Source organism: Lithobates pipiens, unplaced genomic scaffold (genome assembly GCF_037356315.1).
Source record: "Lithobates pipiens isolate NorthernLeopardFrog02 unplaced genomic scaffold, aLitPip1_a1.2 Scaffold_18, whole genome shotgun sequence".
NCBI lineage: Eukaryota > Metazoa > Chordata > Amphibia > Anura > Ranidae > Lithobates > Lithobates pipiens.
Window position 1 is genome coordinate 1,100,458 of NW_027507758.1, and position 27,695 is coordinate 1,128,152.

The following is a 27,695-nucleotide window of genomic DNA, read 5'->3' on the forward strand; positions in this document are numbered from 1 at the left end:
AGACATGTGAGGAGAGGAGAGCGTTCACTGGAAGGATCAGACGTGAGGAGAGGAGAGAGCACTCAATGGAAGGATCAGACATGAGAGGAGAGAGCGGTCACTGGAAGGATCAGTCTTGAGAGGAGAGGAGAGAGCGCTCACTGGAAGGATCAGCTTTGTGAGGAGAGGAGAGCGCTCACTGGAAGGATCGGAGAGGAGAGAGAGCACTCACTGGAAGGAGAGGAGAGAGAGAGCTCACTGGAAGGATCAGACCTGTGAGGAAAGTAGAGAGCACTCCATGCAGGTAAAGCAGTGATGGGAATCAGGCTTGTGTCTCAGATAGGTAGGGGTCTCATTTATCTATCGTGCAGCCCAGTCCGCAGCTCTTCCAATGATCTAGTGGTGGTAGACCGGCCTCTCTGGTCTCCAGTGATGATCTAGTCATGATAGACTGGCCTCTCTGGTCTCCGGTGATCTAGTTGTAGACTGGCCTCTCTTGTCTCTGGTCTCCTGTGACGATCTAGTTGTGATAGATGGGCTTCTCTGGTCTCCAATGATGATCTAGTTTTGGTAGATGGGCCTCTCTGGTGATGATCTAGTCGTGGTAGACTCTGGTCTCCTGTGATGATCTAGTTGTGGTAGATGGGCCTCTCTGGTGTCCAGTAATGATCTAGTGGTGGTAGACGGGCCTCTCTGGTCTTTAATGATGATCTAGTCGTGGTAGACGGGCCTCTCTGGTGTCCAGTAATGATCTAGTCGTGGTAGACGGGCCTCTCTGGTCTCCAGTGATGATCTAGTTGTGGTAGACGGGCCTCTCTGGTGTCCAGTAATGATCTAGTCGTGGTAGACGGGCCTCTCTGGTCTTTAATGATGATCTAGTCGTGGTAGACGGGCCTCTCTGGTCTCCAGTAATGATCTAGTCGTGGTAGACGGGCCTCTCTGGTGTCCAGGGATGATCTAGTCCTGGTAGACGGGCCTCTCTGGTGTCCAGTAATGATCTAGTCCTGGTAGACGGGCCTCTCTGGTCTCCAGTGATGATCTAGTCGTGGTAGACCGGCCTCTCTGGTCTCCAGTGATGATCTAGTCGTGATAGACTGGCCTCTCTGGTCTCCGGTGATCTAGTTGTAGACTGGCCTCTCTTGTCTCTGGTCTCCTGTGACGATCTAGTTGTGATAGATGGGCTTCTCTGGTCTCCAATGATGATCTAGTTTTGGTAGATGGGCCTCTCTGGTGATGATCTAGTCGTGGTAGACTCTGGTCTCCTGTGATGATCTAGTTGTGGTAGATGGGCCTCTCTGGTGTCCAGTAATGATCTAGTCGTGGTAGACGGGCCTCTCTGGTCTCCAGTGATGATCTAGTTGTGGTAGACGGGCCTCTCTGGTGTCCAGTAATGATCTAGTGGTGGTAGACGGGCCTCTCTGGTCTCCAGTGATGATCTAGTCGTGGTAGACGGGCCTCTCTGGTGTCCAGTGATGATCTAGTCCTGGTAGACGGGCCTCTCTGGTCTCCAGTGATGATCTAGTCGTGGTAGACCGGCCTCTCTGGTCTCCAGTGATGATCTAGTCGTGGTAGACGGGCCTCTCTGGTCTCCAGTAATGATCTAGTCGTGGTAGACGGGCCTCTCTGGTCTCCAGGGATGATCTAGCCGTGGTAGACGGGCCTCTCTGGTGTCCAGTAATGATCTAGTCCTGGTAGACGGGCCTCTCTGGTCTCCAGTGATGATCTAGTCGTGGTAGACCGGCCTCTCTGGTCTCCAGTGATGATCTAGTCGTGGTAGACGGGCCTCTCTGGTCTCCAGTAATGATCTAGTCGTGGTAGACGGGCCTCTCTGGTCTCCAGTAATGATCTAGTCCTGGTAGACGGGCCTCTCTGGTCTCCAGTGATGATCTAGTCGTGGTAGACCGGCCTCTCTGGTCTCCAGTGATCTAGTCATGGTAGACGGGCCTCTCTGGTCTCCAGTAATGATCTAGTCGTGGTAGACGGGCCTCTCTGGTCTCCAGTGATGATCTAGTCGTGGTAGACCGGCCTCTCTGGTCTCCAGTGATGATCTAGTCGTGGTAGACGGGCCTCTCTGGTGTCCAGTAATGATCTAGTCCTGGTAGACGGGCCTCTCTGGTCTCCAGTGATGATCTAGTCGTGGTAGACCGGACTCTCTGGTCTCCGGTGATGGTCTAGTGGTGGTAGACGGGCCTCTCTGGTCTCCGGTGATGATCTAGTCGTGGTAGACAGGCCTCTCTGGTCTCCGGTGATGATCTAGTGGTGGTAGACGGGCCTCTCTGGTCTCCGGTGATGATCTAGTGGTGGTAGACGGGCCTCTCTGGTCTCCGGTGATGATCTAGTGGTGGTAGACGGGCCTCTCTGGTCTCCAGTAATGATCTAGTCGTGGTAGACGGGCCTCTCTGGTGTCCAGGGATGATCTAGTCCTGGTAGACGGGCCTCTCTGGTGTCCAGTAATGATCTAGTCCTGGTAGACGGGCCTCTCTGGTCTCCAGTGATGATCTGGTCCTGGTAGACGGGCCTCTCTGGTGTCCAGTAATGATCTAGTCCTGGTAGACGGGCCTCTCTGGTCTCCAGTGATGATCTAGTGGTGGTAGACGGGCCTCTCTGGTCTCCAGGGATGATCTAGTCGTGGTAGACGGGCCTCTCTGGTGTCCAGTAATGATCTAGTCCTGGTAGACGGGCCTCTCTGGTCTCCAGTGATGATCTAGTGGTGGTAGACGGGCCTCTCTGGTATCCAGTGATGTTCTAGTCGTGGTAGAAGGGCCTCTCTGGTCTCCAGTGATGTTCTAGTCGTGGTAGACGGGCCTCTGGTCTGCAGTGATGATCTAGTCGTGGTAGACGGGCCTCTGGTCTGCAGTGATGTTCTAGTGGTGGTAGACGGGCCTCTCTGGTCTCCAGTGATGATCTAGTCATGGTAGACGGGCCTCTCTGGTCTCCAGTGATGTTCTAGTCGTGGTAGACGGGCCTCTCTGGTCTCCAGTAATGATCTAGTGGTGGTAGACGGGCCTCTCTGGTCTCCAGTGAGGATCTAGTCATGGTAGACGGGCCTCTCTGGTCTCCAGTGATGTTCTAGTTGTGGTAGACGGGCCTCTCTGGTCTGCAGTGATGATCTAGTGGTGGTAGATGGGCCTCTCTGGTCTCCAGTGATGATCTAGTCATGGTAGACGGGCCTCTCTGGTCTCCAGTGATGATCTAGTCATGGTAGACGGGCCCCTCTGGTCTCCAGTGATGTTCTTGTCGTGGTAGACGGGCCTCTCTGGTCTGCAGTGATGATCTAGTGGTGGTAGACGGGCCTCTCTGGTCTCCAGTGATGATCTAGTCGTGGTAGACGGGCCTCTCTGGTCTCCAGTGATGTTCTAGTCGTGGTAGACGGGCCTCTCTGGTGTCCAGGGATGATCTAGTCCTGGTAGACGGGCCTCTCTGGTGTCCAGTAATGATCTAGTCCTGGTAGACGGGCCTCTCTGGTCTCCAGTGATGATCTGGTCCTTGTAGACGGGCCTCTCTGGTGTCCAGTAATGATCTAGTCCTGGTAGACGGGCCTCTCTGGTCTCCAGTGATGATCTAGTGGTGGTAGACGGGCCTCTCTGGTCTCCAGTGATGATCTAGTGGTGGTAGACGGGCCTCTCTGGTCTCCAGTAATGATCTAGTCCTGGTAGACGGGCCTCTCTGGTCTCCAGTGATGATCTAGTGGTGGTAGACGGGCCTCTCTGGTCTCCAGGGATGATCTAGTCGTGGTAGACGGGCCTCTCTGGTGTCCAGTAATGATCTAGTCCTGGTAGACGGGCCTCTCTGGTCTCCAGTGATGATCTAGTGGTGGTAGACGGGCCTCTCTGGTCTCCAGTGATGTTCTAGTCGTGGTAGACGGGCCTCTCTGGTCTCCATTGATGTTCTAGTCGTGGTAGACGGGCCTCTGGTCTGCAGTGATGATCTAGTCGTGGTAGACGGGCCTCTGGTCTGCAGTGATGTTCTAGTGGTGGTAGACGGGCCTCTCTGGTCTCCAGTGATGATCTAGTCATGGTAGACGGGCCTCTCTGGTCTCCAGTGATGTTCTAGTCGTGGTAGACGGGCCTCTCTGGTCTCCAGTAATGATCTAGTGGTGGTAGACGGGCCTCTCTGGTCTCCAGTGATGTTCTAGTTGTGGTAGACGGGCCTCTCTGGTCTGCAGTGATGATCTAGTGGTGGTAGACGGGCCTCTCTGGTCTCCAGTGATGATCTAGTCATGGTAGACGGGCCTCTCTGGTCTCCAGTGATGTTCTAGTTGTGGTAGACGGGCCTCTCTGGTCTGCAGTGATGATCTAGTGGTGGTAGACGGGCCTCTCTGGTCTCCAGTGATGATCTAGTCATGGTAGACGGGCCTCTCTGGTCTCCAGTGATGATCTAGTCATGGTAGACGGGCCTCTCTGGTCTCCAGTGATGTTCTAGTCGTGGTAGACGGGCCTCTCTGGTCTGCAGTGATGATCTAGTGGTGGTAGACGGGCCTCTCTGGTCTCCAGTGATGATCTAGTCGTGGTAGACGGGCCTCTCTGGTCTCCAGTGATGATCTAGTGGTGGTAGACGGGCCTCTCTGGTCTCCAGTGATGTTCTAGTCGTGGTAGATGGGCCTCTCTGGTCTCCAGTGATGATCTAGTGGTGGTAGACGGGCCTCTCTGGTCTCCAGTGATGTTCTAGTCATGGTAGACGGGCCTCTCTGGTCTCCAGTGATGTTCTAGTCATGGTAGACGGGCCTCTCTGGTCTGCAGTGATGATCTAGTTGTGGTAGACGGGCCTCTCTGGTCTGCAGTGATGATCTAGTGGTGGTAGACGGGCCTCTCTGGTCTCCAGTGATGATCTAGTGGTGGTAGACGGGCCTCTCTGGTCTGCAGTGATGATCTAGTGGTGGTAGACGGGCCTCTCTGGTCTCCAGTGATGATCTAGTGGTGGTAGGCGGGCCTCTCTGGTCTCCAGTGATGTTCTAGTCGTGGTAGATGGGCCTCTCTGGTCTCCAGTGATGATCTAGTGGTGGTAGACGGGCCTCTCTGGTCTCCAGTGATGATCTAGTGGTGGTAGACGGGCCTCTCTGGTCTCCAGTGATGATCTAGTGGTGGTAGACGGGCCTCTCTGGTCTCCAGTGATGATCTAGTGGTGGTAGGCGGGCCTCTCTGGTCTGCAGTGATGATCTAGTGGTGGTAGACGGGCCTCTCTGGTCTCCAGTGATGATCTAGTCGTGGTAGACGGGCCTCTCTGGTCTCCAGTGATGATCTAGTGGTGGTAGACGGGCCTCTCTGGTCTGCAGTGATGATCTAGTGGTGGTAGACGGGCCCCTCTGGTCTCCAGTGATGATCTAGTGGTGGTAGACGGGCCCCTCTGGTCTCCAGTGATGATCTAGTGGTGGTAGACGGGCCTCTCTGGTCTCCAGTGATGATCTAGTGGTGGTAGACGGGCCTCTCTGGTCTCCAGTGATGATCTAGTGGTGGTAGACGGGCCTCTCTGGTCTCCAGTGATGATCTAGTGGTGGTAGATGGGCCTCTCTGGTCTCCAGTGATGATCTAGTGGTGGTAGACGGGCCTCTCTGGTCTCCAGTGATGTTCTAGTGGTGGTAGACGGGCCTCTCTGGTCTCCAGTGATGATCTAGTGGTGGTAGACGGGCCTCTCTGGTCTCCAGTGATGATCTAGTGGTGGTAGACGGGCCTCTCTGGTCTCCAGTGATGTTCTAGTCGTGGTAGATGGGCCTCTCTGGTCTCCAGTGATGATCTAGTGGTGGTAGACGGGCCTCTCTGGTCTCCAGTGATGATCTAGTGGTGGTAGACCGGCCTCTCTGGTCTGCAGTGATGATCTAGTCGTGGTAGACGGGCCTCTCTTGTCTCCGGTGTGCAGGGAGGATGTGTTATGTAAACCTTGGAGGAGGATTTGATTAAAATTGAGGCTTTGTAACGAGTCATTGAATGTATCCCGCTGTCTGATTACAGAGATCATCATACGGTACTTGTTCTCTGAGCGGGGGATGGGTGCGTTTATTGAGATTCGGAGGCAGATAAACACTGGAGAGGAATATAAATGTTATACAGAGTCAGAGGAGCAACAAGGTGTTTAAAGGGGAACACCGTATGAAAACTTCATTGAAATTCTTCAGTCCTGCCTGAATTTTAGAGCCACCCTGTGCCGTCTCGATGAGTCCTCCTAGTTCTTCTCATGAACTACAGAACAACTCTCCCCAATATTGTGCGGGGGGGGGGGGATTCAGTCATTTAACAGAAGCCAGCTGAGCAGGGCTGACACCATTTTGTGCCCGGCGTGGTCAGTCTGGAGAAGGGGGTGAGGAGGTCATGTTCTGTGCTTGTCCATCCAGTGATGAGGAATCCTCTTTATAGAGAGACGGACATTCATAACCTCCCCCCTCCCCCCCCAGAGCCGTCATTGGGATGATAGGAAGATGTCTGGATCGCAGGCCATTTCCTCTTTTATTACTTCGTTATGATGGTGGAGAGATTACTGAAATCCCGCGTCTAGACGCCGCTTCCCGCTTGTTATTTATAGATCTTCAGCTCAAAGAGTTTGTAGTTCTATTTTGAACACCGAGACTGGCACAGGCTCATTAAAGAGACACTGACCCCCTATATTCTTCAATACCCGCCACTTCCTGGTATGGAGGATCATGTGACCTCTTCCCCTGTCACTGCAGCCAATTACTAGAGGTAAGCAATGTCATGTGACACCACCACACCCCCCTGGTCACCGGCACTGGTCATTTAAATGCAGCAGAGGAGTATAACTGGGTCGGGGTGGTGGGATCAAAGCGACAATGTCTCCTTAGAGAGGACCTGAGCTGGGCAAGCTGCACTCAGTGATGAGCAGTATTGTCTGTAATCTCCCTGCAGCAGAGGACAGAGGACCGGTCACCAGTATTGTCTGTGATCTCCCTGCAGCAGAGGACCGGTCACCAGTATTGTCTGTGATCTCCCCGCAGCAGAGGACAGAGGACCAGTCACCAGTATTGTCTGTGATCTCCCTGCAGCAGAGGACAGAGGACCGGTCACCAGTATTGTCTGTGATCTCCCTGCAGCAGAGGACAGAGGGCCGGTCACCGGTATTGTCTGTGATCTCCCTGCAGCAGAGGACCGGTCACCAGTATTGTCTGTGATCTCCCCGCAGCAGAGGACAGAGGACCGGTCACCAGTATTGTCTGTGATCTCCCCGCAGCAGAGGACAGAGGACCAGTCACCAGTATTGTCTGTGATCTCCCTGCAGCAGAGGACAGAGGACCGGTCACCGGTATTGTCTGTGATCTCCCTGCAGCAGAGGGCAGAGGACCGGTCACCAGTATTGTCTGTGATCTCCCCGCAGCAGAGGACAGAGGACCGGTCACCAGTATTGTCTGTGATCTCCCCGCAGCAGAGGACAGAGGACCGGTCACCAGTATTGTCTGCGGTCTCCCTGCAGCAGAGGACAGAGGACCGGTCACCAGTATTGTCTGTGATCTCCCTGCAGCAGAGGGCAGAGGACCGGTCACCAGTATTGTCTGTGATCTCCCCGCAGCAGAGGACCGGTCACCAGTATTGTCTGTGATCTCCCTGCAGCAGAGGGCCGGTCATCAGTATTGTCTGTGATCTCCCTGCAGCAGAGGACAGAGGACCGGTCACCAGTATTGTCTGTGATCTCCCTGCAGCAGAGGACAGAGGACCGGTCACCAGTAATGTCTGTGATCTCCCTGCAGCAGAGGACAGAGGACCAGTCACCAGTATTGTCTGTGATCTCCCTGCAGCAGAGGACAGAGGACCGGTCAAAGGTCTTCACTGTTTGAGTTAATGTCCCTTTTAAATTGCACCTGTCTTGAAACAATTAGCGTCAGTCAGTAGAAACAGAGCTGTATAAATCTCAGAACTGGATGGTCAGGAATGTAAATTGTCAGGTGAACCATCTCTGGTGTTTTGTAGTTTTGCCTGGAGTTCTGCTTTAGCTGTGAGAACACGTCATTGATTGGAGTGGGTAGGCGGGGCTTGTGGTGTCATTAGAATAAAGCCGACTCTTCCTTTATTAGGAGTGAGGTGTGATGTCTCCTGGGGGATTTTTTTCCATCATTCTTTCCAGAGATAATTTTTCTCACCTGCCTGGAAATAATTGATGATGGAAAGTTCCGGAGCTCCGGACCTACCTTCTCCTCATAATCCACCTGTGACCTCCAGAGTCGTGATTCACTCCGCAGAGCCGTTCCACCATCCCGAGGAACCCTTCATTGGTGGTCAGAGATCTCCCATACAAGTCAATGTGATTCACTCCACAGAGCCGTTCCACCGTCCCGAGGAACCCTTCATTGGTGGTCAGAGATCTCCCATACAAGTCAATGTGATTCACTCCACAGAGCCGTTCCACCGTCCCGAGGAACCCTTCATTGGTGGTCAGAGATCTCCCATACAAGTCAATGTGATTCACTCCACAGAGCCGTTCCACCGTCCCGAGGAACCCTTCATTGGTGGTCAGAGATCTCCCATACAAGTCAATGTGATTCACTCCACAGAGCCGTTCCACTGTCCCGAGGAACCCTTCATTGGTGGTCAGAGATCTCCCATACAAGTCAATGTGATTCACTCCACAGAGCTGTTCCACCATCCCGAGGAACCCTTCATTGGTGGTCAGAGATCTCCCATACAAGTCAATGTGATTCACTCCACAGAGCCGTTACACCATCCCGAGGAACCCTTCATTGGTGGTCAGAGATCTCCCATACAAGTCAATGTGATTCACTCCACAGAGCCGTTCCACCGTCCCGAGGAACCCTTCATTGGTGGTCAGAGATCTCCCATACAAGTCAATGTGATTCACTCCACAGAGCCGTTCCACCGTCCCGAGGAACCCTTCATTGGTGGTCAGAGATCTCCCATACAAGTCAATGTGATTCACTCCACAGAGCCGTTCCACCGTCCCGAGGAACCCTTCATTGGTGGTCAGAGATCTCCCATACAAGTCAATGTGATTCACTCCACAGAGCCGTTCCACCGTCCCGAGGAACCCTTCATTGGTGGTCAGAGATCTCCCATACAAGTCAATGTGATTCACTCCACAGAGCCGTTCCACCGTCCCGAGGAACCCTTCATTGGTGGTCAGAGATCTCCCATACAAGTCAATGTGATTCACTCCACAGAGCTGTTCCACCATCCCGAGGAACCCTTCATTGGTGGTCATAGATCTCCCATACAAGTCAATGTGATTCACTCCACAGAGCCGTTACACCATCCCGAGGAACCCTTCATTGGTGGTCAGAGATCTCCCATACAAGTCAATGTGATTCACTCCACAGAGCCGTTCCACCGTCCCGAGGAACCCTTCATTGGTGGTCAGAGATCTCCCATACAAGTCAATGTGATTCACTCCACAGAGCCGTTCCACCGTCCCGAGGAACCCTTCATTGGTGGTCAGAGATCTCCCATACAAGTCAATGTGATTCACTCCACAGAGCCGTTCCACCGTCCCGAGGAACCCTTCATTGGTGGTCAGAGATCTCCCATACAAGTCAATGTGATTCACTCCACAGAGCCGTTCCACCGTCCCGAGGAACCCTTCATTGGTGGTCAGAGATCTCCCATACAAGTCAATGTGATTCACTCCGCAGAGCCGTTCCACCATCCCGAGGAACCCTTCATTGGTGGTCAGAGATCTCCCATACAAGTCAATGTGATTCACTCCGCAGAGCCGTTCCACCGTCCCGAGGAACCCTTCATTGGTGGTCAGAGATCTCCCATACAAGTCAATGTGATTCACTCCGCAGAGCCGTTCCGCCATCCCGAGGAACCCTTCATTGGTGGTCAGAGATCTCCCATACAAGTCAATGTGATTCACTCCACAGAGCTGTTCCACCATCCCGAGGAACCCTTCATTGGTGGTCAGAGATCTCCCATACAAGTCAATGTGATTCACTCCACAGAGCCGTTCCACCGTCCCGAGGAACCCTTCATTGGTGGTCAGAGATCTCCCATACAAGTCAATGTGATTCACTCCAGAGACGTTCCACCGTCCCGAGGAACCCTTCATTGGTGGTCAGAGATCTCCCATACAAGTCAATGTGATTCACTCCGCAGAGCCGTTCCACCATCCCGAGGAACCCTTCATTGGTGGTCAGAGATCTCCCATACAAGTCAATGTGATTCACTCCGCAGAGCCGTTCCGCCATCCCGAGGAACCCTTCATTGGTGGTCAGAGATCTCCCATACAAGTCAATGTGATTCACTCCACAGAGCTGTTCCACCATCCCGAGGAACCCTTCATTGGTGGTCAGAGATCTCCCATACAAGTCAATGTGATTCACTCCAGAGACGTTCCACCGTCCCGAGGAACCCTTCATTGGTGGTCAGAGATCTCCCATACAAGTCAATGTGATTCACTCCGCAGAGCCGTTCCACCATCCCGAGGAACCCTTCATTGGTGGTCAGAGATCTCCCATACAAGTCAATGTGATTCACTCCGCAGAGCCGTTCCGCCATCCCGAGGAACCCTTCATTGGTGGTCAGAGATCTCCCATACAAGTCAATGTGATTCACTCCACAGAGCTGTTCCACCATCCCGAGGAACCCTTCATTGGTGGTCAGAGATCTCCCATACAAGTCAATGTGATTCACTCCGCAGAGCCGTTCCACCGTCCCGAGGAACCCTTCAATGGGGGTCAGAGATCTGCCATACAAGTCAATGTGATTCACTCCGCAGAGACGTTCCACCGTCCCGAGGAACCCTTCATTGGTGGTCAGAGATCTCCCATACAAGTCAATGTGATTCACTCCACAGAGCCGTTCCACCGTCCCGAGGAACCCTTCATTGGTGGTCATAGATCTGCCATACAAGTCAATGTGATTCACTCCGCAGAGCCGTTCCACCGTCCCGAGGAACCCTTCGTTGGTGGTCAGAGATCTCCCATACAAGTCAATGTGATTCACTCCGCAGAGCCGTTCCACCGTCCCGAGGAACCCTTCATTGGTGGTCAGAGATCTGCCATACAAGTCAATGTGATTCACTCCGCAGAGCCGTTCCACCATCCCGAGGAACCCTTCATTGGTGGTCATAGATCTGCCATACAAGTCAATGTGATTCACTCCGCAGAGCCGTTCCACCGTCCCGAGGAACCCTTCATTGGTGGTCATAGATCTCCCATACAAGTCAATGTGATTCACTCACTTTCTTTGCATCACCATTACTATTCTTGTACACAAAACTCATTGCTTTTCATAGATCCGTGCAATGTACCTGTTATATTGAGAATAGAGACCCCCTCAGGTCAGCTGGAGGATCGGTAGATTACAATCCTTATATGTTGCGTCCCAAATTCTAACCAATTGTCTTCATTGACATCTCCTAATATAGTTCACCAACATAGAAGAGTCCCCCTTATTTTATACGGGGGGCTCCAACTCCATACATTCCCTAATCTTACACCAATCTCGCCATTTCCCTTCCCCCTCAGAACAGACTACAGCTTTACCAACCCCACTGGTGGATTGTTGGGGATGATTTGACTTTCTATTCTCACCTTCATCACTCCTCCCCATAGATCATCACCTCCTCTCCTAGACCGGTCACCCCCATCACTCCTCCCCATAGATCATCACCTCCTCTCCTAGACCGGTCACCCCCATCACTCCTCCCCATAGATCATCACCTCCTCTCCTAGACCGGTCACCCCCATCACTCCTCCCCATAGATCATCACCTCCTCTCCTAGACCGGTCACCCCCATCACTCCTCCCCATAGATCATCACCTCCTCTCCTAGACCGGTCACCCCCATCACTCCTCCCCATAGATCATCACCTCCTCTCCTAGACCGATCACCCCCATCACTCCTCCCCATAGATCATCACCTCCTCTCCTAGACCGGTCACCCCCATCACTCCTCCCCATAGATCATCACCTCCTCTCCTAGACCGGTCACCCCCATCACTCCTCCCCATAGATCATCACCTCCTCTCCTAGACCGGTCACCCCCATCACTCCTCCCCATAGATCATCACCATCTCTCCTAGACCGGTCACCTCCATCACTCCTCCCCATAGATCATCACCTCCTCTCCTAGACCGGTCACCCCCATCACTCCTCCCCATAGATCATCACCTCCTCTCCTAGACCGGTCACCCCCATCACTCCTCCCCATAGATCATCACCTCCTCTCCTAGACCAGTCACCCCCATCACTCCTCCCCATAGATCATCACCTCCTTTCCTAGACCGATCACCCCCATCACTCCTCCCCATAGATCATCACCTCCTCTCCTAGACCGGTCACCCCCATCACTCCTCCCCATAGATCATCACCTCCTCTCCTAGACCGGTCACCCCCATCACTCCTCCCCATAGATCATCACCTCCTCTCCTAGACCGGTCACCCCCATCACTTCTCCCCATAGATCATCACCTCCTCTCCTAGACCGGTCACCCCCATCACTCCTCCCCATAGATCATCACCTCCTCTCCTAGACCGGTCACCCCCATCACTCCTCCCCATAGATCATCACCTCCTCTCCTAGACCGGTCACCCCCATCACTCCTCCCCATAGATCATCACCTCCTCTCCTAGACCGGTCACCTCCATCACTCCTCCCCATAGATCATCACCTCCTCTCCTAGACCGGTCACCCCCATCACTCCTCCCCCATAGATCATCACCTCGTGTCACTATGGAACCTCCTCTCCTGGACCGGTCACCCCCATCACTCCTCCCCCATAGATCATCACCTTGTGTCACTATGGAACCTCCTCTCCTAGACCGGTCACCCCCATCACTCCTCCCCCATAGATCATCACCTCGTGTCACTATGGAACCTCCTCTCCTGGACCGGTCACCCCCATCACTCCTCCCCCATAGATCATCACCTCGTGTCACTATGGAACCTCCTCTCCTAGACCGGTCACCCCCATCACTCCTCCCCCATAGATCATCACCTCGTGTCACTATGGAACCTCCTCTCCTGGACCGGTCACCCCCATCACTCCTCCCCCATAGATCATCACCTTGTGTCACTATGGAACCTCCTCTCCTGGACCGGTCACCCCCATCACTCCTCCCCCATAGATCATCACCTCGTGTCACTATGGAACCTCCTCTCCTGGACCGGTCACCCCCATCACTCCTCCCCCATAGATCATCACCTCGTGTCACTATGGAACCTCCTCTCCTAGACCGGTCACCCCCATCACTCCTCCCCCATAGATCATCACCTCGTGTCACTATGGAACCTCCTCTCCTGGACCGGTCACCCCCATCACTCCTCCCCCATAGATCATCACCTTGTGTCACTATGGAACCTCCTCTCCTAGACCGGTCACCCCCATCACTCCTCCCCCATAGATCATCACCTCGTGTCACTATGGAACCTCCTCTCCTGGACCGGTCACCCCCATCACTCCTCCCCCATAGATCATCACCTTGTGTCACTATGGAACCTCCTCTCCTAGACCGGTCACCCCCATCACTCCTCCCCCATAGATCATCACCTCGTGTCACTATGGAACCTCCTCTCCTGGACCGGTCACCCCCATCACTCCTCCCCCATAGATCATCACCTCGTGTCACTATGGAACCTCCTCTCCTAGACCGGTCACCCCCATCACTCCTCCCCCATAGATCATCACCTCGTGTCACTATGGAACCTCCTCTCCTAGACTGGTCACCCCCATCACTCCTCCCCCATAGATCATCACCTCGTGTCACTATGGAGCCTCCTCTCCTAGACCGGTCACCCCCATCACTCCTCCCCCATAGATCATCACCTCGTGTCACTATGGAACCTCCTCTCCTGGACCGGTCACCCCCATCACTCCTCCCCCATAGATCATCACCTCGTGTCACTATGGAACCTCCTCTCCTAGACTGGTCACCCCCATCACTCCTCCCCCATAGATCATCACCTCGTGTCACTATGGAACCTCCTCTCCTAGACCGGTTACCCCCATCACTCCTCCCCCATAGATCCTCACCTCGTGTCACTATGGAGCCTCCTCTCCTAGACCGGTCACCCCCATCACTCCTCCCCCATAGATCATCACCTCGTGTCACTATGGAACCTCCTCTCCTGGACCGGTCACCCCCATCACTCCTCCCCCATAGATCATCACCTTGTGTCACTATGGAACCTCCTCTCCTAGACCGGTCACCCCCATCACTCCTCCCCCATAGATCCTCACCTCGTGTCACTATGGAACCTCCTCTCCTAGACCGGTCACCCCCATCACTCCTCCCCCATAGATCATCACCTCGTGTCACTATGGAACCTCCTCTCCTTGACCGGTCATCCAGGATAAGTCATACTCACTCTTCTCTATTAGCTGATAGGGCAGATCTAACGTCTTCAGCTGATCCAATCATTCTTAAAGCCTCAGATTCAGGGCTCAGGCTTGGAGACCAGTAGGACACAAGCAGGTCACCCCAGCAGATGATGCAGGCTCCCCCGCGGTGTGGAGTCCAAGCACTAACCGGTGTTCACCAGAGCTCCTGATGGTGAGGATGGGTTTTGAAGAGGTTGCAAGTTCAGACCTGGGTCCTGACACTAAGTGCAGCCCAAAAATAAAAATGAAAAAAGCTAATAATCCCATCCCCCAAATCATTCTTCCATGGAGGTCTCTGGGAAGACCCCAGTCATGTGACTGTTGCTTGACATCAAGAAGCCCTTTTTATTCCGCGTCTCCACCGTATCTATTTTCGGTAACCAGTTTATTGACCCTCCTGATGAAGACTCAAATTAAGAGTCAAAATGCGTTGGGGTCCGGGGCCTATCCTATACATGAAGGCATTGGTGGCTAGATGATTCCTAATGGTGGTCTTCTTATGTGCACCTCCTGCCACCCGATAGGTCACTCCAATTGTGATGTTTTTATAGAAATAATTCTGTACAGATCAATCTTGTCCTGGAGGATCCTTTCTGGTGCCTAAAAATCCCATCCAACGTTTGAATCTTTTCCAGGGACCCAACATTGATTACCCCGAATCCCTCTACATGCCCAAAAGTGCCCCTCTGACCACAAACTGAGCGTGCTAAACAGATCCCACACACCAAGAAAGACCTGACCCGTTCTAGTCCCCCCCCCGAAGGTGATCAGTAGGGATGAGGTCAGGACTCTGTTCAGGACACTCGAGTTCTTCCACACCAAACTGGTCACACCGTGTCTTTTGGGAAGGATTCCCACAACGTTTTGGAGTGTCATTTTGTCAGGTCGTGTACTGATGTTGGATGAGAAGACCTGCCTTGCATATCTAGCCCCACATTGGGCGCCAACCCCTCCCCCCCCCCACCTGACTCACCATCTGCATTCCAATTCCTCCCAAAGGTGTTTAGTGGGGATAATGTCAGGGCTCTGTGCAGGACACTCGAGTTCCTTAACAGCATTTTTTTTTTTTTTTTGGTAGATCAACTTCTGTACAACATCCCTGCCCCCGTTCATGAATCAAAATTCGGCCAATCCCTGCTGAACGTCACCCCATGTGATTACTCTTCTCCGTCCCTGCTGAACGTCACCCCATGTGATTACTCTTCTCCCTCCCTGCTGAACGTCACCCCGTGTGATTACTCTTCTCCGTCCCTGCTGAATGTCACCCCATGTGATTACTCTTCTCCGTCCCTGCTGAATGTCACCCCGTGTGATTACTCTTCTCCGTCCCTGCTGAACGTCACCCCATGTGATTACTCTTCTCCGTCCCTGCTGAACGTCACCCCGTGTGATTACTCTTCTCCGTCCCTGCTGAATGTCACCCCATGTGATTACTCTTCTCCGTCCCTGCTGAATGTCACCCCATGTGATTACTCTTCTCCGTCCCTGCTGAATGTCACCCCGTGTGATTACTCTTCTCCGTCCCTGCTGAACGTCACCCCATGTGATTACTCTTCTCCGTCCCTGCTGAATGTCACCCCATGTGATTACTCTTCTCCGTCCCTGCTGAATGTCACCCCGTGTGATTACTCTTCTCCATCCCTGCTGAATGTCACCCCGTGTGATTACTCTTCTCCGTCCCTGCTGAACGTCATCCCATGTGATTACTCTTCTCCGTCCCTGCTGAACGTCACCCCATGTGATTACTCTTCTCCGTCCCTGCTGAACGTCACCCCGTGTGATTACTCTTCTCCGTCCCTGCTGAACGTCACCCCGTGTGATTACTCTTCTCCCTCCCTGCTGAACGTCACCCCATGTGATTACTCTTCTCCGTCCCTGCTGAACGTCACCCCATGTGATTACTCTTCTCCGTTCCTGCTGAACGTCACCCCATGTGATTACTCTTCTCCGTCCCTGCTGAACGTCACCCCATGTGATTACTCTTCTCCGTCCCTGCTGAATGTCACCCCATGTGATTACTCTTCTCCGTCCCTGCTGAACGTCACCCCGTGTGATTACTCTTCTCCGTCCCTGCTGAATGTCACCCCATGTGATTACTCTTCTCCGTCCCTGCTGAACGTCACCCCATGTGATTACTCTTCTCCGTCCCTGCTGAACGTCACCCCATGTGATTACTCTTCTCCGTCCCTGCTGAATGTCACCCCGTGTGATTACTCTTCTCCGTCCCTGCTGAATGTCACCCCATGTGATTACTCTTCTCCGTCCCTGCTGAACGTCACCCCATGTGATTACTCTTCTCCGTCCCTGCTGAACGTCACCCCATGTGATTACTCTTCTCCGTCCCTGCTGAACGTCACCCCGTGTGATTACTCTTCTCCGTCCCTGCTGAATGTCACCCCATGTGATTACTCTTCTCCGTCCCTGCTGAATGTCACCCCATGTGATTACTCTTCTCCGTCCCTGCTGAACGTCACCCCGTGTGATTACTCTTCTCCGTCCCTGCTGAATGTCACCCCATGTGATTACTCTTCTCCGTCCCTGCTGAACGTCACCCCATGTGATTACTCTTCTCCGTCCCTGCTGAACATCACCCCATGTGATTACTCTTCTCCGTCCCTGCTGAACGTCACCCCGTGTGATTACTCTTCTCCGTCCCTGCTGAATGTCACCCCGTGTGATTACTCTTCTCCGTCCCTTCTGAATGTCACCCCGTGTGATTACTCTTCTCCGTCCCTGCTGAACGTCACCCCGTGTGATTACTCTTCTCCCTCCCTGCTGAACGTCACCCCATGTGATTACTCTTCTCCGTCCCTGCTGAACGTCACCCCATGTGATTACTCTTCTCCGTTCCTGCTGAACGTCACCCCATGTGATTACTCTTCTCCGTCCCTGCTGAACGTCACCCCATGTGATTACTCTTCTCCGTCCCTGCTGAATGTCACCCCATGTGATTACTCTTCTCCGTCCCTGCTGAACGTCACCCCGTGTGATTACTCTTCTCCGTCCCTGCTGAATGTCACCCCATGTGATTACTCTTCTCCGTCCCTGCTGAACGTCATCCCATGTGATTACTCTTCTCCGTCCCTGCTGAACGTCACCCCATGTGATTACTCTTCTCCGTCCCTGCTGAATGTCACCCCGTGTGATTACTCTTCTCCGTCCCTGCTGAATGTCACCCCATGTGATTACTCTTCTCCGTCCCTGCTGAACGTCACCCCATGTGATTACTCTTCTCCGTCCCTGCTGAACGTCACCCCATGTGATTACTCTTCTCCGTCCCTGCTGAACGTCACCCCGTGTGATTACTCTTCTCCGTCCCTGCTGAATGTCACCCCATGTGATTACTCTTCTCCGTCCCTGCTGAATGTCACCCCATGTGATTACTCTTCTCCGTCCCTGCTGAACGTCACCCCGTGTGATTACTCTTCTCCGTCCCTGCTGAATGTCACCCCATGTGATTACTCTTCTCCGTCCCTGCTGAACGTCACCCCATGTGATTACTCTTCTCCGTCCCTGCTGAACGTCACCCCATGTGATTACTCTTCTCCGTCCCTGCTGAACGTCACCCCATGTGATTACTCTTCTCCGTCCCTGCTGAACGTCACCCCGTGTGATTACTCTTCTCCCTCCCTGCTGAACGTCACCCCGTGTGATTACTCTTCTCCGTCCCTGCTGAACGTCACCCCGTGTGATTACTCTTCTCCGTCCCTGCTGAATGTCACCCCATGTGATTACTCTTCTCCGTCCCTGCTGAATGTCACCCCGTGTGATTACTCTTCTCCATCCCTGCTGAATGTCACCCCATGTGATTACTCTTCTCCGTCCCTGCTGAACGTCACCCCGTGTGATTACTCTTCTCCGTCCCTGCTGAATGTCACCCCGTGTGATTACTCTTCTCCGTCCCTGCTGAACGTCACCCCGTGTGATTACTCTTCTCCGTCCCTGCTGAATGTCACCCCATGTGATTACTCTTCTCCGTCCCTGCTGAATGTCACCCCGTGTGATTACTCTTCTCCATCCCTGCTGAATGTCACCCCATGTGATTACTCTTCTCCGTCCCTGCTGAATGTCACCCCGTGTGATTACTCTTCTCCCTCCCTGCTGAACGTCACCCCGTGTGATTACTCTTCTCCGTCCCTGCTGAACGTCACCCCATGTGATTACTCTTCTCCGTCCCTGCTGAATGTCACCCCATGTGATTACTCTTCTCCGTCCCTGCTGAATGTCACCCCGTGTGATTACTCTTCTCCATCCCTGCTGAATGTCACCCCGTGTGATTACTCTTCTCCGTCCCTGCTGAACGTCACCCCGTGTGATTACTCTTCTCCGTCCCTGCTGAATGTCACCCCGTGTGATTACTCTTCTCCGTCCCTGCTGAACGTCACCCCGTGTGATTACTCTTCTCCGTCCCTGCTGAACGTCACCCCGTGTGATTACTCTTCTCCGTCCCTGCTGAACGTCACCCCGTGTGATTACTCTTCTCCATCCCTGCTGAATGTCACCCCATGTGATTACTCTTCTCCCTCCCTGCTGAACGTCACCCCGTGTGATTACTCTTCTCCGTCCCTGCTGAACGTCACCCCGTGTGATTACTCTTCTCCCTCCCTGCTGAACGTCACCCCATGTGATTACTCTTCTCCCTCCCTGCTGAATGTCACCCCGTGTGATTACTCTTCTCCGTCCCTGCTGAACGTCACCCCATGTGATTACTCTTCTCCGTCCCTGCTGAACGTCACCCCATGTGATTACTCTTCTCCGTCCCTGCTGAATGTCCCCCCATGTGATTACTCTTCTCCGTCCCTGCTGAATGTCACCCCATGTGATTACTCTTCTCCATCCCTGCTGAATGTCACCCCATGTGATTACTCTTCTCCGTCCCTGCTGAACGTCATCCCATGTGATTACTCTTCTCCGTCCCTGCTGAACGTCATCCCATGTGATTACTCTTCTCCGTCCCTGCTGAACGTCACCCCGTGTGATTACTCTTCTCCATCCCTGCTGAATGTCACCCCGTGTGATTACTCTTCTCCGTCCCTGCTGAACGTCACCCCGTGTGATTACTCTTCTCCCTCCCTGCTGAACGTCACCCCATGTGATTACTCTTCTCCCTCCCTGCTGAATGTCACCCCGTGTGATTACTCTTCTCCGTCCCTGCTGAACGTCACCCCATGTGATTACTCTTCTCCGTCCCTGCTGAACGTCACCCCATGTGATTACTCTTCTCCGTCCCTGCTGAATGTCCCCCCATGTGATTACTCTTCTCCGTCCCTGCTGAATGTCACCCCATGTGATTACTCTTCTCCATCCCTGCTGAATGTCACCCCATGTGATTACTCTTCTCCGTCCCTGCTGAACGTCATCCCATGTGATTACTCTTCTCCGTCCCTGCTGAACGTCATCCCATGTGATTACTCTTCTCCGTCCCTGCTGAACGTCACCCCGTGTGATTACTCTTCTCCATCCCTGCTGAATGTCACCCCATGTGATTACTCTTCTCCCTCCCTGCTGAACGTCACCCCATGTGATTACTCTTCTCCGTCCCTGCTGAACATCACCCCATGTGATTACTCTTCTCCGTCCCTGCTGAACGTCACCCCGTGTGATTACTCTTCTCCGTCCCTGCTGAATGTCACCCCGTGTGATTACTCTTCTCCGTCCCTTCTGAATGTCACCCCGTGTGATTACTCTTCTCCGTCCCTGCTGAACGTCACCCCGTGTGATTACTCTTCTCCGTCCCTGCTGAACATCACCCCGTGTGATTACTCTTCTCCGTCCCTGCTGAACGTCACCCCGTGTGATTACTCTTCTCCGTCCCTGCTGAATGTCACCCCGTGTGATTACTCTTCTCCGTCCCTGCTGAATGTCACCCCATGTGATTACTCTTCTCCGTCCCTGCTGAACGTCATCCCATGTGATTACTCTTCTCCCTCCCTGCTGAACGTCACCCCATGTGATTACTCTTCTCCGTCCCTGCTGAATGTCACCCCATGTGATTACTCTTCTCCGTCCCTGCTGAACGTCATCCCATGTGATTACTCTTCTCCGTCCCTGCTGAACGTCACCCCATGTGATTACTCTTCTCCGTCCCTGCTGAACGTCATCCCATGTGATTACTCTTCTCCGTCCCTGCTGAACGTCACCCCATGTATGGCGGCTTTACTCTTCTCTTCATTTTTATTTCCTCTGGGTGGAATATATTTTATTTCCGATAATCACAGCATTCTCTCATCCTCCTTCATTCTCTCGTCCTCCTTCATTCTCTCATCCTCCTTCATTCTCTCATCCTCCTTCATTCTCTCGTCCTCCTTCATTCTCTCGTCCTCCTTCATTCTCTCGTCCTCCTTCATTCTCTCGTCCTCCTTCATTCTCTCGTCCTCCTTCATTCTCTCGTCCTCCTTCATTCTCTCATCCTCCTTCATTCTCTCATCCTCCTTCATTCTCTCATCCTCCTTCATTCTCTTCGTCCTCCTTCATTCTCTTCGTCCTCCTTCATTCTCTTCGTCCTCCTTCATTCTCTTGTCCTCCTTCATTCTCTCGTCCTCCTTCACTCCTTCATTCTCTCGTCCTCCTTCATTCTCTTCGTCCTCCTTCATTCTCTTCGTCCTCCTTCATTCTCTCGTCCTCCTTCATTCTCTTCGTCCTCCTTCATTCTCTCGTCCTCCTTCATTCTCTCGTCCTCCTTCGTTCTCTCGTCCTCCTTCGTTCTCTCGTCCTCCTTCGTTCTCTCGTCCTCCTTCATTCTCTCGTCCTCCTTCATTCTCTCGTCCTCCTTCATTCTCTCGTCCTCCTTCATTCTCTCGTCCTCCTTCATTCTCTCGTCCTCCTTCATTCTCTCGTCCTCCTTCATTCTCTCGTCCTCCTTCATTCTCTCGTCCTCCTTCATTCTCTCGTCCTCCTTCATTCTCTCGTCCTCCTTCATTCTCTCGTCCTCCTTCATTCTCTCGTCCTCCTTCATTCTCTCGTCCTCCTTCATTCTCTCGTCCTCCTTCATTCTCTCGTCCTCCTTCATTCTCTCGTCCTCCTTCATTCTCTCGTCCTCCTTCATTCTCTCGTCCTCCTTCATTCTCTCGTCCTCCTTCATTCTCTCGTCCTCCTTCATTCTCTCGTCCTCCTTCATTCTCTCGTCCTCCTTCATTCTCTCGTCCTCCTTCATTCTCTCGTCCTCCTTCATTCTCTCGTCCTCCTTCATTCTTTCGTCCTCCTTCATTCTCTCGCCCTCCTTCATTCTCTCGCCCTCCTTCATTCTCTTCATCCTCCTTCATTCTCTCGTCCTCCTTCATTCTCTCGTCCTCCTTCATTCTCTGTGGTCGGTACATTGGTGGGTTCAGGAATGAGAGTTCCTCTGGCGGCTGTACAGAGTGGAGAGGTCCGCCATGGCACATCTATGTCTGGGTGACAGAAGGCCGGGAGGGGGAGGGGGAGGGGGAGGGGGGCGCCACTCATCTCAATGTCTTCTATTTATAAATGTGTTCCTGATAAAAATTGACCTATTTCTGTTTGATCACCTCCCCAATCCCCCATCCCCCGATGTAAGTGGAATCCACTAATGAGCTATAATATATAAACCCCCCAATTAGCGGCTTGTAATAGTGCGGACCTCCTTCTGTTACAGTGAATGGATGGGGGTGAGTCATGTGAAGTGAGTACAGCTTTCCACTGAATCACATCCATCGCTCAGCCGCCATCCAATCCTCCGGAGTGTCCAAACCCGCGTGCCGCGGAGGATGCGGCAACACCGCGAGCCGAGGCTGGAAACCTACTGCCCTCAATGATCGCAATGTGTGCCAATACACCGCCAGCTTCCCCCGCTACTACTCAGCGTGCTTCCCTTCCTTCCCCTCCCCCTCCTCCATTCCCTTCACCTCCCGCTCCTCCCCTCCCCCTCCTCCATTCCTTCACCTCCCGCTCCTCCCATCCCCCTCCTCCCATCGCCTCTCCTCCCATCCCCCTCCTCCTCTCCCTTCACCTCCCGCTCCTCCCATCACCTCTCCTCCCCTCCCCCTCCTCCATTCCCTTCACCTCCTTCTCCTCCCATCCCTCCTCTTTTCCCTTCACCTCCCTCTCTTCCCCTCCCCTCCTCCATTCCCTTCACCTCCCGCTCCTCCCATCCCCCCTCCTCCCATCGCCTCTCCTCCCATCCCCCTCCTCCTCTCCCTTCACCTCCCGCTCCTCCCATCACCTCTCCTCCCCTCCCCCCTCCTCCATTCCTTCACCTCCTTCTCCTCCCATCCCTCCTCTTTTCCCTTCACCTCCCTCTCTTCCCTCCCGCCTCCTCCTTTCCCTTCTCCTCCCATCCCTGCACCTCCCTCTCCTTCCATCACCTCTCCTCCCTCCCTCCGCTCCTCCCATCCCCCCTCCTCCTTTCCTTTCACCTCCCCTCCCCCTCCCCCTCCTCCTCTCCCTTCACCTCCCGCTCCTCCCATCACCTCTCCTCCCTCCCCCCTCCCTCCTTTCCCTTCACCTCCCTCTCCTGCCATCCCCGTCCTCTTATCCTTGCACCTCCCCCCCCCCCCTCCTCCTTTCCCTTCACCTCCCTTTCCTCCCATCCCCCTCTCCTCCTATCCCTGCACTTCCCTTTCCTCCCACCCCCCTCTCCTCTCCTCCCCTCTCCTCCTTTCCCTGCACTTTCTTTTCCTCCCATCCCCCTCTCCTCCTATCCCCTTCACTTCCCTTTCCTCCCATTCTCCTCTCCTCCCCCTCTCCTCCTATCCCTTCACTTCCCTTTCCTCCCATCCCTTTCTCCTCTCCTCCCCCGCTCCTCCTTTCCCTGCGGTTCCCTTTCCTCCCATCCACCCTCCTCCTTTCCCTCCCCTCCCCTCTCCTCTCCTCCCCTCCCCTCCCCTCTCCTCCCTCCCCTCCCCTCCCCTCTCCACTTCCCTCTTCTCCTCTCCTCCCCTCCCCTCCCCTCTCCTCTCCACTTCCCTCTTCTCCTCTCCTCCCCTCCTTTCTATCCTCTCTCCTCTTCCCCCCTTTTCATGGCAGGATCACCATCATTATTAAACATGCAGAAACATACAAAATACTAAATATAATGTTCATAAAATGATGTGGGTGTGGCAGTGGGGGGGGGGGGAGGAGCTGAGAAATAACGATTTGTCATTTTCTTCCCTTCAGACAACACCAAATCCCGGAGCCACGCCTTCGCCGAGAAGAACTCCCTAGAGAAGTACGAGTACGTCCTCCACCCCCGCACCACCGGCTTCACCTTCATCGTGGACCGCCTGCGGGAAGGTACCATCGCTCTTCCTAATATCTACCCCCCCTATTGTAATGTGTCCGGTCCGATATTCCATCCCCCCCCATTGTAATGTGTCTGGTCCAATATTCCACCCCCCCCCCCATTGTAATGTGTACAATCCAATATTCCATCCCCCCCATTGTAATGTGTCCGGTCCAATATTCCATCCCCCCCCATTGTAATGTGTCCGGTCCAATATTCCATCCCCCCCCATTGTAATGTGTCCGGTCCAATATTCCATCCCCCCCCATTGTAATGTGTACAATCCAATATTCCATCCCCCCCCATTGTAATGTGTCCGGTCCAATATTCCATCCCCCCCCATTGTAATGTGTCCGGTCCAATATTCCATCCCCCCATTGTAATGTGTCCGGTCCAATATTCCACCCCCCCCCATTGTAATGTGTACAATCCAATATTCCATCCCCCCCCCATTGTAATGTGTCCGGTCCGATATTCCATACCCCCCCCCATTGTAATGTGTCCGGTCCGATATTCCATCCCCCCCCCATTGTAATGTGTCCGGTCCGATATTCCATCCCCCCCCCCATTGTAATGTGTCCGGTCCGATATTCCATCCCCCCCCCCCATTGTAATGTGTCCGGTCCGATATTCCATCCCCCCCCCCCCATTGTAATGTGTCCGGTCCGATATTCCATCCCCCCCCCCCCCATTGTAATGTGTCCGGTCCGATATTCCATCCCCCCCCCCATTGTAATGTGTCCGGTCCGATATTCCATCCCCCCCCATTGTAATGTGTCCGGTCCGATATTCCATCCCCCCCCATTGTAATGTGTCCGGTCCGATATTCCATCCCCCCCCCCCCATTGTAATGTGTCTGGTCCAATATTCCACCCCCCCCATTGTAATGTGTACAATCCAATATTCCATCCCCCCCATTGTAATGTGTCCGGTCCGATATTCCACCCCCCCCCCCCCATTGTAATGTGTCCGGTCCGATATTCCATCCCCCCCCCCCCCATTGTAATGTGTCCGGTCCGATATTCCATACCCCCCATTGTAATGTGTCTGGTCCGATATTCCACCCCCCCCCCATTGTAATGTGTCCGGTCCAATATTCCACCCCCCCCATTGTAATGTGTACAATCCAATATTCCATCCCCCCCCCCCCCCATTGTAATGTGTACGATCCAATATTCCATCCCCCCCCCCCCATTGTAATGTGTACAGTCCAATATTCCATACCCCCCACCCCCCATTGTAATGTGTACAATCCAATATTCCATACCCCCCCCCCATTATAATGCATACAATCCAATATTCCATACCCCCCCCCCCCCCCCATTATAATGCGTACAGTCCAATATTCCATACCCCCCCCATTGTAAGGTGTACAGTCCAATATTCCACCCCCCCCCCCATTATAATGTGTAGAGTCCAATATTCCATACCCCCCACCCCCCATTATGCGTACATTCCAATATTCCATACCCCCCCATTGTAATGCGTACAATCCAATATTCCATACCCCCCCCCCCCATTGAAATGTGTACAATCCAATATTCCACCCCCCCCCCCCATTATAATGTGTAGAGTCCAATATTCCATACCCCCCACCCCCCATTATAATGCGTACATTCCAATATTCCATACCCCCCCCATTGTAATGCGTACAATCCAATATTCCATACCCCCCCCCCCCATTGAAATGTGTACAATCCAATATTCCACCCCCCCCCCCCCCATTATAATGTACACAATCCAATATTCCATACCCCCCCCCCATTATAATGTACACAGTCCAATATTCCACCCCACCCCCCCATTGTAATGTGTACGATGCAATATTCCATACCCCCCCCCCCCCATTGTAATGTGTACAATCCAATATTCCATACCCCCCCCCCCCCCATTGTAATGTGTACAATCCAATATTCCATACCCCCCCCCCATTGTAATGCGTACAATCCAATATTCCATACCCCCCCATTGTAATGCGTACAATCCAATACTCCATACCCCCCCCCCCCATTGTAATGCGTACAATCCAATACTCCATACCCCCCCATTGTAATGCGTACAATCCAATACTCCATACCCCCCCATTGTAATGCGTACAATCCAATACTCCATACCCCCCCCCCCATTGTAATGTGTACGATCCAATATTCCATCCCCCCCCCATTGTAATGTGTACAATCTAATATTCCATACCCCCCCCCCCTAATGTGTACAATCCAATATTCCATACCCCCCCAATTGTAATGCGTACAATCCAATACTCCAATACCCCCCCCCATTGTAATGCGTACAATCAAATACTCCATACCCCCCCCCCCATTGTAATGTGTACAATCCAAAATTCCATAGACTAGAAATATACATCACCCCCCCCTCCTCCCCAGCTTCTCCCCCTCACCGATGAAGCCAAATGTCCAGCCTTCTGCAACCAGTCCTTGTACTTTATGGTTCAGCACTGATCCGGGGTACACCGCCACCCTCTGAGGTACATCCCCGCCCTCCAGGGTACATCCCCGCCCTCCGGGGTACTCCCCGCCCTCTGGGGTACATCCCCGCCCTCTGAGGTACATCCCCGCCCTCCAGGGTACATCCCCGCCCTCCGGGGTACATCCCCGCCCTCTGGGGTACATCCCCGCCCTCTGGGGTACATCCCCGCCCTCTGGGGTACATCCCCGCCCTCTGGGGTACATCCCTGCCCTCTGGGGTATATCTCTGCCCTCTGGGGTACATCCCTGCCCTCTGGGGTATATCTCTGCCCTCTGGGGTACATCCCCGCTTTCTGAGGTACACCACCGCCCTCTGGGTTATATCTCTGCCCTCTGGAGTATATCCTCGCCCTCTGGGTATATTACTGCCCTCCGGGGTACACTACCACCCTCCGGGTACACCATTACCCTCCGGGGTACATCACCGCTCTCATTTTTGCAGTCTTAGTATTTATTTTAGTTTTTTTGGAGGATTTTTGATTTGGGATGTTTTATATTTCTATTGTCCTCAGAATGCTGCACAGTGATTTACAGTTCGGTGTTTAGTGGGGGGGGGGGGGGGGGGTGTTATAAATGAAATATCTTGTAATATATATAGATTTATATTTGGTGAATGATGACACACACATGTTCTGTATATGGGGGGAATGACCCGGGCCATCCAATGGATGATGACGTCATGAGGGGCTGGTGTAGGGGTTCTCTGTACTGGGGGGTCTGTATGTTTGGACATGTTCTTTATTTGGGGTGGGGGTTGTACAATGTCCTATATATAGAATAAAGTCACTTCTCTATTTGCCACATGTAACGGTGTGGACTTTGTTTCCCTTTTTGCAGGGGGAGGGGAGGGGGGGTCCCGGATTTGGGACGCATTTGTCTGCACACTCAGCGGTTGTTTCTGGATTCTCCGATATTTCATCCGCTGCCTCTGATGACTTTCTACGCGTTTCACTTCTTCTCCATAGAAGCCAATATTGGAATACTTCTCTTTGCATATCAGTGCATCGGATTGGATTGGTTTTGCACAGAGGAGCCCTGATCCTCTTCTTCTCAGGTCACTTATTGGCGCTCCTGGCTCCTCCCCCTTAAACAGTACCTCCAATAGCAAGCCGCTCCTGAGCCCAACTCTGTGCATCCATTGGACACATAGAGCCGTGACTTGGCCGCCCCCACTCTTTTCTCATTGGCTCACTGACTGTGATTGACAGCAGTGGGAGCAAATGGCTCATGCTGCTGTCTCAGCCAATGAGAACAGAGAGAGAGAGACCCAGGACAGCCAAAGCTCCCGTGCACAGAGCTGGATCAAGAGGGGGCTCAGGTGAGTATTCAAGAGGGGGGAGGGGCAGCACACCTTCACCTTTATGCATAGAATGCACCTTCGGCCTTTACCTTAGTAAGGTCTGCCTTGCAGAAACCATCCTGTTGAACCCATCAGGGATTCTTGCCAGCATGGTAGCCTTTCTGGTGACTATCGTGTCTCTCTGTAGAGTGTAGACCATTCCTTCTTCCGGTACCACCAGCATTCCATCTCCATGAGGACAATGTTCTACCATCACTGTGCCCGGCTCCTAAGCATCCAAAGGAAGTCTCTGTACATCGCCATTACTCATTAGAGTCTCCCGAAAAGCTGCTGCTTCCAATAGTCGGGATCCCTGATTGTCCTTTCTTCAGGTCCTCACAAGGGACACCCAACTTCCAATTCACCATCGGGCGGAGAATAGGAGTACGAGAGC

General features: G+C 53.2%; 1 protein-coding gene across 2 annotated transcripts in view; it reads left to right on the plus strand.

Annotated features, from left to right (window-relative positions):
* LOC143986935 (lysocardiolipin acyltransferase 1-like) overlaps window positions 1–27,695 on the plus strand; it is a 149,191-nt gene that overhangs the window by 41,855 nt on the left and 79,641 nt on the right. For both annotated transcript variants that reach the window (XM_077485345.1, XM_077485344.1), the window contains exon 5: window positions 23,371–23,487. In XM_077485345.1, the coding sequence (XP_077341471.1) occupies window positions 23,371–23,487 (117 nt within the window). The remainder of the gene's footprint in view (window positions 1–23,370; window positions 23,488–27,695) is intronic.